This window comes from Bos indicus x Bos taurus, chromosome 16, assembly GCF_003369695.1.
Source record: "Bos indicus x Bos taurus breed Angus x Brahman F1 hybrid chromosome 16, Bos_hybrid_MaternalHap_v2.0, whole genome shotgun sequence".
Taxonomy (NCBI): domain Eukaryota; kingdom Metazoa; phylum Chordata; class Mammalia; order Artiodactyla; family Bovidae; genus Bos; species Bos indicus x Bos taurus.
The window spans coordinates 59981090-59993420 of NC_040091.1; the positions used below are offsets into that span (position 1 = coordinate 59981090).

Below are 12331 nucleotides of genomic sequence, written 5' to 3' on the forward strand. Positions count from 1 at the left end.
AGCCGGGATCCAGCCGACTCGCCTCGAGCCAGGGGCTCCCTTAGGTGGTGCCGGTGGTCGGAGGGGTGGGTCCAGGGTGTCCTTCCCGGCCTGGGCCCAGGTATTTTAGTTGCATCAGATATCTTGGGAGAGCCCAGAAATCTCCCCAAAGAAAACCCAAGGTAGATGAATTGTAAACTCCAAATTTAACATGAACACTAATCGGGTATCCCTCCCTCCCTTCCCTTCTGTGTCTCTCTTTTTTCCCTGCAGGTCTGTGTTGCAGCTCTGCCAAACCCAAGTACTGTATGCCGGTAATATGTTTGTAGATTAGCTTTCCGGAGGGGTATTTCAACTAATTACAGAGAGTGCTAGGCCTTGCTTATAATGTCACTCCCGAAAACACCCTCCACGTCAACACCTGAGGGCAAAAACTTGAAAATCTCTGCATCCAAGGAAGAGACAGGTAACGTTCGTCAAGGCATAAGTAATCATGCCCATAATCAGAAATCACAACCATTCACTTTTTTCCTTAATCTGAGATTTCAGATACTTTAATTAATTTTGTTTTACCAATATACTTGTTTAAATAAAATCAAAAGCCTTGCCTTTTATAATATTTTGCAGTCCTACTCGGCATAAGGATTGTAATTTTTTTTTTTTCAAATGCTGATGAGTTTTATATTGTTCTAAATTCAACCTATTTTAAGTACCAGTGGTGGTTTGAAACAGTACTTTCTGGGGTTTTGGGTTTTTTGTGTTGTTGTTAAGGAACTAGTTTGTATCAGGTTTTAGTAATTACTCTGAATGAAGGTACTTATATAAGATTTTCATTCATATATAGATGTGCAGATCTGTTCTAGAATAAGAATCTGCCAGACTCATTTCTCCCCTTGTTATGTTAAAGCCTCCTCCAGCTTACCTACATCTTGTTTTTAGGAGAGACTCTGCTAAAATCTACTTACCTTTTTTTTTTTTCTTATTTCTTCTGATATTCTGACTCCATCCCAAACTCGCAAGAGATAAAGATTTGGTAATATGAACTTTAGGTGTTCTGATGTTCATTAAAGCATGATACATCCTTACAAAAATTAAAATAAACCATGCTATGTGAGAAGCATAGATTAGTGGAGAGTTCTTTAAGGAGAGTGACAGCCCAGCCCTCCTTGACTAACTACATAGGAGACTTTTCCTATATTAGGTGTTCACCTTCTCTTTATATCATCTGCCCTCATTGAACTCTGCAGAACATTCTTTGTACTGAGTGTTACCTTACTAATTTGGTCAGATTATTCTACTCCTTTTTTTGTTTGTTTGTTTTTGAGCAAGCTCTGGGAGTTGGTGATGGACAGGGAAGCCTGGCATGCTGCAGTTCATGGGCTTGCAAAGAGTTGGACACTACTGGGCGACTGCACTGAACTGTTTCTACTCTTTTCATTTCTAACAATCGCAATTCTACTGTTAAATCCAACTCAAATCCCTTCCACTCTGTAAATGTTCCAATTGAATTTTCACCTTTGAACTTAGAAAAAATTACTAAGTAATTTGACAGTTTTGAAGAGGTTTCTTTTGTGATTTTCATATCAAAGGGTAAATAGACATTCCCATCATCTTTATGCTGTCCCAGTTAACTGATCAAGTTAAGTGAGTTGTTTTCAGTTTTGAATTTGGAGTAATGGAGGTTTATCATTGTACATGAGTTTTTTAACTCATGTCTGATCTGAGTGTAACAGAGCAGAATGAGCGCAGCCCTTAGCAGCCAGCCATTACTGTGCCTCATTACTCCACACCCTGTTACTAGGCAACAGGTCTTGCTCAGCTGATGCTTGGTGCCTTAGTGCGCCCCGCTTGCAAGCAACCAACTTGCAACCAATGAAGGGTTGTCAGTTGTCCTTCTCAGCCATTGGTCAACACCGCAGTGGCCCGCTGATAACTGTCAATGAGGGATCATTGGGGAAGTGATTCAATCAAGGATCAGTGGTGTGGTGGTCATTAGGTGGAGAGTGAGGTAAGAGACAGATACAGGTCTTCTCCTGGAGGCTCTCCAGCTTACCCAGTTTTGGGCCTAGGTGAGCTGGAGGGTCCAGGGAACAGCCTGTGGGGCTCCAAAGCCCTCATTAAGGCCCTCCACTAGCCTTGGTCCAGGCCTTGAGGCAGCAGTGAAATTCTCCCTTCCCTGTCTCTGAGACCTAAGAGCAATGGCTGTCTGCCTAGGTCGCAATCTGTGAGACCTGGTCTACCCCACTTGGGCGGCCTAAGGAAGCAGAGGGCCATCTGGGTTGGATGCCTGGCTCCCTCATGGATGACAGCTGGGCAGGGTGTGGGAACCTGCCAACTGAGCTCTGTCTCCTCTTGGCCGGGATCGGGACCTTGGAGGGTGAAAGTTATACCTTGGAACCTTGCTCTTTCTTGTCAGGACAGAGAATACCATTCATCTGGTAGAGATTTACAGGAACATCACTACCTGACCATGACCGGACCTTAAGAACAAAGAATCTGACACTGAGAAGTCTGTAACAACTAACCACGCCCATCCCTCCCCTTTTGCTTTTAAAGGGACTTGTTGAAAGCTTTCAGTAACTTTGAGATTCTTAGGGTATGAGCCACCCATCTCCTCATGTGAATCTGTAATAAACCTTTCTCTGTTCCAAACATTAACGTTTAATATTGATGGGCCTCACTGTGCATAGGACACACACGATTTGTGATTTCGGTAACATGAGTAGGGCAAACAGTATGAGTTGTTTTTTTTTCTTGACTAGATGATTCAGTGTTTTAAATATTGTTGCTATTTTTGACAACCAGAAGCAATGGTTCTCTCTGTCAGCAACATATATATAGGATTGATGAGACAGCCTGGAAATCTCTAACTGACTAAAACAAAAAAACTACAGTAAGCTTTTCTTTCCCATTATTTTCTTAGGACTTCCTGAACTAAAGGAGAAAAAAATTTTGGTGGATCGGTCACAACCCCTTCCTACTTCCCTTCAAAATGAGTTCATCCCTGAGGAAGTTCTGCTTTCTCTGACCAATGCGGCCAATGCTGGTCCTTGTCCTGAAAACTTACTGCCTCCTAAGAAAATTAAAACTCCAAAGGTGTGTGTGTGTGTATGTGTGTGTATAAAGTACTTAGGAACATTTATCTTGACATCCAGTTCATTAAGTACTTATTTAATATGTTTTATATTCCAGATTGTCTTAAGGATATTTTAAAATTAATTCCTACATTGAAAGCTAAAATATTTTGCATGAATACTTTCAAGGAAATACTTGAGTATATCCATTAACCTGTTTCTGTGTGATTTACCTAAATGATCGTTACCACTCTTAGTCTTGATGTTTTTCTTTTTTAAAAAAAAAGTTATTTATTTATTTGGCTGACTCGGTCTTGGTTGCTGCACATGGGCTTTCTCTAGTTGCAGAGAGCAGGGCCTACTCTCTCCTTGCAGCACACAGGCTTCTCATTGCAGTGGCCCCTCGGTCATAGCCGAGCGCATGCTCTAGGGTGCCCAGGCTTCACTGGTTCCTGCATGTGGGCTTGTTAGTTGTGGTTCCTGGACTCAGTAGTTGTGGAGCCCGGACTTGGTTGCTCTGAGGCTTCTGGGGTCTTCCCTAGCCTGGGAAGTCCTTGTGCCCTGCATTGTAAGTCAGGTTTTTAACCGCTGTACCACCGGGGAAGCCCGGAGTCTTGATATTTTTCTTTCACTATTAAGTTGTTCTAGTTTCATTAATAATTCTTCTTGTTATCCAATAAGAATTATATTTTTTCTAAACAGTATCCAAATGCCTTTAATGTACTCAAAAAAATGATTAAGAATAGATTTCATTTGACTAGAGCGCCCTCTGCTGTGTATTCATGTTTTTTTTTTTCTCCCCAGGGTACTCTTCCTCGCTCTGTTGACCACGTCTGGCATAACCCTGTCCGAAGAAATAAGTTCAAATACCTGATTGACCATCCAGTTTCCCTAACGGGAGCTGGAAGGTAAAGAAGGAAGATAGTGGGGTAGATGCAGATGAACAGAGTCATTATCTCATTTTGTATGATTTCCTTGGGAGGAGCAGAACTGGAAAAATCACAGACTCATGGTTTTAAAGCTTGAAGTATCTTTAATGAACCAGCATACAATCTGAAGAGGGCATGGGTCTACCTTTTGTGTATGATTATTCTCAGTAGGAGGCAGCGGAAGCTGGCTCTTGTGACGTTTCACTCATTTAAGTTTGCTTTGCTGTGCCTTTGTGTGCTTGTCCCCTCACTCTCCTGTCCCTTGTTGTACCCTAGCAGGAGGGACAGTATCAGGCAGAACGTCTTTAGGGCCTCTTTTATTTGCACTTCTGAGAAAAACTAGGTAACAGTTTTATGACATGCGAAAACTTGAAAAATAAGTGCTTGTTAGCCCCTGGTTTTCCTCAGAGCAAACCCTAAACCTTTACACGTGTGTGTGCTCAGTTGCTCAGTCATGTCTGACTCTTTGCAACCCCATGGACTGTAGTGCATCAGGCTCCTCTGTCCATGGAGTTTTGCAGGCAAGAATCCTGGAGTGGGTTCCATTTCCTACTCCAGGGGATCTTCCAGATCCAGGGATCAAACCCAGGTCTCTTGCGCCTCCTGCATGGCAGGCAAATTCTCTGCCACTGCACCACCATCAAGGAAGTGATCAAATCAGCGAGTTATATTTGTTGTTTTTATATCATTCCTAAAAATATCCAAATTGTCAATATTTTCCCTGTGAAGATTGTGATCTAATTTTCTGTGTGTGGTTCATTTATCAATTTACTCCCTCCAAAAAAAAAAAAAACTCACTCCTGCCATGCTCCTTATTGGAAGACCACTTAATAGTGAGTTTACAGTTACTAATACTTGGGTAGATTATTTGTTTTTTCTGAGTTCAGTTTCTTATTTGTAAAAAGGGAATAATAGACTTACTCTATTTTGTGTACCTGTCAGGGATATAGAAAACACAAATGAGATAATGAATATAAAGTGAAAGTGAAGTTGCTCAGTCGTGTCCGACTCTTTGCGACCCCATGGACTGTAGCCTACCAGGCTCCTCTGTCCATGGGATTTTCCAGGCAATAGTACTGGAGTGGATTGCCATTTCTTTCTCAAGGGGATCTTCCTGACCTATGGATTGAACTTGGGTCTCCCTCATTGTAGACAGATGCTTTACGGTCTGAGCCACCAGGGAAGTCCTCATATATTTCTTTGAGCCCCTTTTTTGGGTGGGGAGGCAAGAATAATGGAGTGGGTTGCCATTCCCTTCTCCAGGAGATCTTCCTGACCCAGGGATTGAACCCGGGTCTCCCACATTGTAGGCAGACGCTTTACTGTGTGAGCCACCAGGGAAGTCAATGAATGTAAGAGCACTTGTAAAACTGTACACTGCTGTTACTGCTGTGTAAATATAAGGTGTTATTCCTCAGTTATGTCTCAGTGCTAGAAAAAGTGGCAGAAATTTAGGCTATGGACTTCTGTGTTCTGGGGCTCTGGTGTCATAAGTATTGGTACTTTATTTTATGCCAGTGGACCATGACTTTAATTATTAACATTTAATAATTAGTAGTTATGAGATATTTGAAGTACTTTGAAAAATTATTAGCTCTGAGTGCAGCAATAATCTGACATTGAAATGTTAATGTCAAATGTCATCTAAGTAGGAATTTTTTAAAATGTGAAGATCTGTAGTGTGGCAAGACAGGACAGTGGCCTCTCTGAAATGTCCTCACTGGAGTCCTTGGACCCTGTGGATACATACCTTACGTGGCAAAGGTTATCCTGATTTGGCATTGGCAAGAGACAAGAGGAGGGTGATGATAATATCAATAAGTGTTAGTGACAGATATTGAGGACAAAGGATGGGACAGAATCAATTATGGATGCTGAGATTTTTGATGAGTAGAGTGGCGGTGCTAACTGACAGAATTAGGGATTACAGAAGCATGACAAGTTAGAATGGCGGGAGAATTATTTAGTCGTATCTAGAAGTTCGGAGAAGGCAATGGCACCCCACTCCAGTACTTTTGCCTGGAAGATCCCATGGACGGAGGAGCCTAGTTGGCTGCAGTCCATGGGGTCGCTAGAGTTGGACACAACTGAGCGACTTCCCTTTCACTTTTCACTTTCATGCATTGGAGAAGGAAATGGCAACCCACTGCAGTGTTCTTGCCTGGAGAATCCCAGGGATGGGGGAGCCTGGTGGGCTGCCGTCTATGGGGTCGCACAGAGTCGGACACGACTGAAGCGACTTAGCAGCAGCATCTAGAAGTAACAAGTATGATAAGGTGAGATTTGATAGTATAGCCAAGGGAGAAAGTGTAGGGAAAGCGCAGAGGAATGAGGCTAGGATGTTGGAGAACATTTCCATTTGGTAGGCAGGAGGTCACAGAGATGTCCAAAAGGGAGTGGGTGGGACGAGGGAACCAAGGGAGTCCAGTCATACAGAGGGCAGGGGAGAGAAGAGTATTTTTAGAAAGTGAGGTGATCAACCCTGGAAAATACCTGAGAAGAACAGTGGAAGATGAGAACTGGTGACTTAACTGTAGAAAGTCATCCTCAGCTTTCTGGAGAATGATTTTAGCAGAGAGATGGGAATGAAATCAGAATTGCAGGGAAATTTTAAGAAGTCTAATGTTGAGCAGAAAGTGCGAGGTAGATCAAGGTAACTTAATGACAATGCACAGTCAAGGGAAGATTTTTAGAAGCAGAAATGACCTGAGTTATAGACCGGAGGGAATATTCCAAGAGAAAAGGAAACACACAGAAATTATAATTGATGGAATGAGATCCCCAAGGATGTGGGCAAAGATGAAATGAAGGACTGAAGTGGAGGAAATAATCCTGGGGAATAGAATACATCTTAATCTGAGGTTGAAGGAAAGGAGAAAGAAGTTTGAGGTGGAGAAGAGGACGGATGTGGGGGAAAACCCTAATGCCTCAGCCTTCTAAGTAAAATAGGAGGTAAGGAGACCAGTTTTGTGTCCTTTTTTACCCACTAGAAGGATGTGTGTGGGCATTACCCACTTTTATCCAGTAGCCAAACAAAAAACTTATTTTGTAAATTTTTATTTTTTAATCTTAGGGATATTTCTTTTCTGTATGATGTTAAATATGTTAAAGGAGAGACGAGGGAGAGTGTGGTTTGTCCCCCACAAACGGACCATGCACTGCAGGCACGTGATGGTATCATTGTCCCTCATAAGGTAAATGAAGTATTTGACAAATAACTTCCTCTCCCTCTCTCTACTTAAAAAAATCCTCAAACTATAAAGCCATGTGAAAACTCTTAACGGTCTGCATTGTTTAAGTTTTCTAGTTTTTTCATGGCACTTTCTAATTTTTTCTAGAAAAGGGAATTTACTGGGAGAAGATCAAATGTATCTTTAGCAGTTTTCCAAATTACAACTATTTAATCTTGAAAATACAGTATAGGAGCCTAGGTTTTTGTTTTTTTTTTTTTTAAGAAACCCACAGTTTAAAGTTGTAGAGTACTTGAAAGTAATACAACATCATAAATCAGCTAGATTTCAATTTAAGAAAAGGCAGAAAAAAAAGTTGTAGAATTCTTATTTTTGGCAGGTTGCTAAGGTAAATCTGAAATAACTCTTGAATTTTCAAGTCAATAGATTTCTTTGTTATTTAATACTAAAACCAAGATTGTTCTTTAATTCATGGTTAATTTTTTAACCTGTTTTCTGCTAAAAGTTTATTATTCCTTGCCATGACCCATATTACTAAGTGTTATTTCTCTAATCAAAATCTCTTAATAAATAGTATCCTTTGGGGATAGGAATTAGGATTTATATGACTCATCTAATGTTTTTATTCTTGTTCTTTCTTTTTAAGCCAAAGAAGCTAACAGATACATTGATTCCTGAAGAATTTCATATTGTGTCAAATACCGGAGTTTCAGGTTTAGAGTGTTTCGATGAGTGAGTACTGGGGTATATGCTGAATATCTGACAAGTTGAGCTGTTTCCTGCTTCCCAGACATAGAGGAACCTGAGGCATTCACTCACATTCCTAGGCAGTTGTTTGGTTGCTGAGTTGTGTCTTACTCTTTTGTGACCCGTGGACTGTAGCCCGCCAGGCTCTTCTGTCCATGGGATTTCCCAGGCAAGAATACTGGAGTGGGTTGCCATTTCCTTCTCCAAGGGATCTTCTCAACCCAGGGATCGAACCTGTGTCTCCTGCATTTGGCGGGCAGATTCTCTACCACTGAACCACCAGGGAAGCCTTTTTCTAGTCAATATCTACAATGAAATGAATAAATGTTTGGCTTACCATGCTAATAAAATTTAAGGACAGTATCAAAAACTAATGAAAAATGTCTTACTTAAAAGAGTTTGAAGCAACAAGAATTTACTGTATGGTGCAGGGAACTGTGCGATTATAAAATATTCAATATCCTGTAATATCTTCAATATCTTGTAATAACCTATAAAGGAAAATATTCTGAAAAAATATATATATATAACTGAGTCACTTTGCTGTGCACCTAAAAGTAACCTATATTGTAAATCAGTTATATTTCGATTTTTAAAAAGTTGAGACTTTTGTGATTAAATTGTTTTCTTTTTCCTGTTGTTTAATTTTGAATGAAAAAAAATTAGATCTTTGTTCTGAGTGCTTGCTTCTTCTTTAGAAATGGTTTTGAGCAATAACAAAGGAAAGTAGCCCTCTAAGTTGAAACCTCATAATGCACGCTCTAGGGCTTAACTCCACACTTCAAACTAGTCATTTCCAGTTTTCTTTGATTCCTGCTTTATGAGGTTGAAAAAGGCTTTATTTTCCGAAACAATACTTGAATGTTTCATAATTTGAAATTTGAAAAACTAAAACTTTGGACTAGTTTTTATAGTAAAATATCCAGAAGCTGTCATTCATTTCACCTTATCCAGTACATATGTTATATGGCATTTCCTTATAATGGTGGGTTTCAGAACAGTATTTTGCCAAAGGGAACTAAATGCAACTCTTTTGGGGGATGACTTTTAATTTTTTATATAATTTTAAAGTTATAAAAATGTTACAAAAATAAGACAAGGAATGTTATAAAAATGTTACAAAAATAAGACAAGGAGTACATGTCTTACAAAAATAAGACATGTACTCTCTCCTGACTCACTGAGTAATTAATTACGTTTTGCCTCATTTGCTTTAATACACACACACACACACACACACACACACTCTTAAACTATTCAAGAGTAAGTTGGAGGCCCTCATGACCTTTTGCCACCGAATACTTCAGTGTGTGTTTCCTTACAAAGCACTAGTTATAGATCCTGTTGATGACTTTTTAGCTCCATCATTCTTGTATGTACTAGCTGCTGTTTTACAATATAAATTCATGGATTTCTCCCTTTTTTTGGTGAGTCATATTTCTTTGCTATCATTGATGTTCACGTTTTTCCTGATTTTGCTAATGCCAGCTCCTTTGAGCTGGCTCTTGTGTTCTTTAGGCACGTGCCCATCATTCTTTGAATGTTCTCTTATTTTCAGGCTCAGTGAGATTTTCAGGTTCGTCTTGGATTTCCCAGCTCCAGCTCTGAAATGAGCTACGAGTCACTTCTTCGAGAAGTACTGTTTTCCTTTTCGTGGAGAAGAGTTCTCAGCAACCAAGATCTGGGTGCTAGGCATGCTCATTGCTCCCAGGGTACCATTGCTTCTAGTCCCTCTCACACACTCACTTTTGAAACTATTTTGAGCCTTTATAGTCCCTGAATATTTTTTACGAATCTAAATTCTGAAAATGGACCTTATTAACCAACTGTGTTCCAGTAGGGGGCAGAAACAAAGTAAATGTTTTTCAACTGGAGGAAGAAAAAAGATACATAAATAGTAATAAATTTGAAGAATTGCCATGTGGTTCTCATTGTGATACCCACTTAGGTATAGGCACGTACTTCCAGGCGACAAATGTGTGTGTTGGGCATCAGGAAAACTGGGTTTGGTTTCATCTCTAGTTCTTATTAATTTTGTAACCTGTTTAGTCACTTAACTTTGTTGACTTCGGTATTCTTAGAACATTCTTCCACCTTTGATAGGTCATTTTTTTTTTAATGAATCAAAGAAATTTTTGTATTGTGATATATTGGAAAATGTGATTAATGCTCTTTTACTTAACTGTTTTAAATCTAAGTATCATTATATCTGTGTCTGTAGATGTCTAAGGCCATTTAAGTATGATCTTGTGTGTAAAACAATGGACCTTTCTGATTGTCCCCAAGCTTCTCAATTCTGTGAGATCTAAAGTTTTTCATGTTTTGTTATGTGATAAATAGGCCAAGCATTTACCTGTCTTATTTATTGCAGCAAATATACTACTCTCCTCACAGACAGCGAAAATAGGCTATTGCTCTTCCCATCCATGTAAGTACAGTTTATTTTGAGAATGTTTCTAAGAAAGAATAACTATATATTTTTTCCTTTTTATTGGTAGTTTATTACACAAAAATAATAAAATTATCATAGAAACCCAAGACAATGATTACCTACATTTCTGTCATTTATTCAGTGCTTTCTTTGTCCAACTGCATATTGATTCTTTACATATTTATAATAACATCAAAGTGCTAGAAAACACTTTTTTAAAAACTACCATTTTAAATGTTTTTTTTGTTCCTGTTTTTAAATTTTATTATGGGAAGAATATTTAATATGAGATCTACCCTCTTAATAAAATTGTAAGGGTGAAATACAGTGTTGTTAATTATAGGCCCAGTGTTATACAGCAAAGCTCTAGAACCTTGCATTATTGAAGTATTACGGCCTTGATTAGCAACTTGTCATTTCCTTCTCCCCACAGCCCTTGCAGACTGCTGTTAAACTCTCTGATTCTATGAGTTTGTCCATTTCACGTGAATGGAATCAAGCCCTGCTTGTTCTTCTGTGACTGGCTTATTTCACTTAGCATGATGTCCTCTTGGTACATTCATGTTGTTGCAGAGTACAGTGTTTTCTTTTTTTTTAAGGCTGAATAATATTCCTGCATGTGTGTGTATACTTCTTCTTCATTCATTCATTGATGGACGTTTAGGCTGTTTCCACTTCTTGGCTATTGTGAATAGAGCTTCAATGAACATGGAGTGCTAATCTCTCACCGAGATCCTTTTTTGGGGGTAGGGGGCCCCGCTTTGCAGCAGGCAGGATCTGAGGTCCTTGACTGGGAATCAGACCTGTGCCCCATGCAGTGGAACTGTGGGTTCACTGGGCCACCAGGAAGTCCCTCTCTTTGAGATCTTGGTTTCAAGTCTTTTAAGTGGGATTACTGAATATATATAAAATACCTTTATATTCTACGTTTAACTATTAGTATTTCTCTGTTTTGCTGTAGGCTTTTTTTTCTTATCTATCTTTGTGTATCTATCTATCCTATCATTTTCTTTTTGATTGTGAAGTATCTGGTATTAACACCTTGTTCAGTTCAGTTCAGTCACTCAGTCATGTCCGACTCTTTGCGACCTCATGAATCACAGCACACCAGGCCTCCCTGTCCATCACCAACTCCCAGAGTTCACTCAGACTCATGTCCATCGAGTCAGTGATGCCATCCAGCCATCTCATCCTCTGTCGTCCCCTTCTCCTCCTGCCCCCAATCCCTCCCAGCATCAGTCTTTTCCAATGACTCAACTCTTTGCATGAGGTGGCCAAAGTACTGGAGTTTCAGCTTTAGCATCATTCCTTCCAAAGAAACCCTAGGGCTGATCTCCTTTAGAATGGACTGGTTGGATCTCCTTGCAGTCCAAGGGACTCTCAAGAGTCTTCTCCAACACCACAATTCAAAAGCATCAATTCTTTGGTGCTCAGCCTTCTTCATAGTCCAACTCTAACATCCATACATGACTACTGGAAAAACCATAGCCTTGACGAGACAGACCTTTGTTGGCAAAGTAATGTCTCTGCTTTTGAATATTCTATCTAGGTTGGTCATAACTTTCCTTCCAAGGAGTAAGCGTCTTTTAATTTCATGGCTGCAGTCACCATCTGCAGTGATTTTGGAGCCCCAAAAAATAAAGTCTGCCACTGTTTCCACTGTTTTCCCCATCTATTTCCCATGAAGTGATGGGACCGGATGCCATGATCTTCGTTTTCTGAATGTTGAGCTTTAAGCCAACTTTTTCACTCTCCACTTTCACTTTCATCAAGAGGCTTTTTAGTTCTTCTTCACTTTCTGCCATAAGGGTGGTGTCATCTGCATATCTGAGGTTATTGAGATTTCTCCCGGCAATCTTGATTCCAGCTTGTGCTTCTTCCAGTCCGGCGTTTCTCATGATGTACTCTGTGTATAAATTAAATAAGCAGGGTGACAATATACAGCCTTGATGAACTCCTTTTCCTATTTGGAACCAGTTT

At 39.8% G+C, this 12331-nt stretch overlaps 1 protein-coding gene across 1 annotated transcript in view; it reads left to right on the forward strand.

The window, feature by feature from the left end:
- Nucleotides 1–12331, forward strand: part of AXDND1 (axonemal dynein light chain domain containing 1) — a 78981-nt gene that overhangs the window by 378 nt on the left and 66272 nt on the right. Inside the window, exons 2-7 of the mRNA XM_027565459.1 lie at nucleotides 253–445; nucleotides 2903–3075; nucleotides 3858–3961; nucleotides 7056–7176; nucleotides 7820–7905; nucleotides 10292–10348. Of these exons, the coding sequence (XP_027421260.1) occupies nucleotides 367–445; nucleotides 2903–3075; nucleotides 3858–3961; nucleotides 7056–7176; nucleotides 7820–7905; nucleotides 10292–10348 (620 nt within the window). The 5' untranslated portion in view covers nucleotides 253–366. The remainder of the gene's footprint in view (nucleotides 1–252; nucleotides 446–2902; nucleotides 3076–3857; nucleotides 3962–7055; nucleotides 7177–7819; nucleotides 7906–10291; nucleotides 10349–12331) is intronic.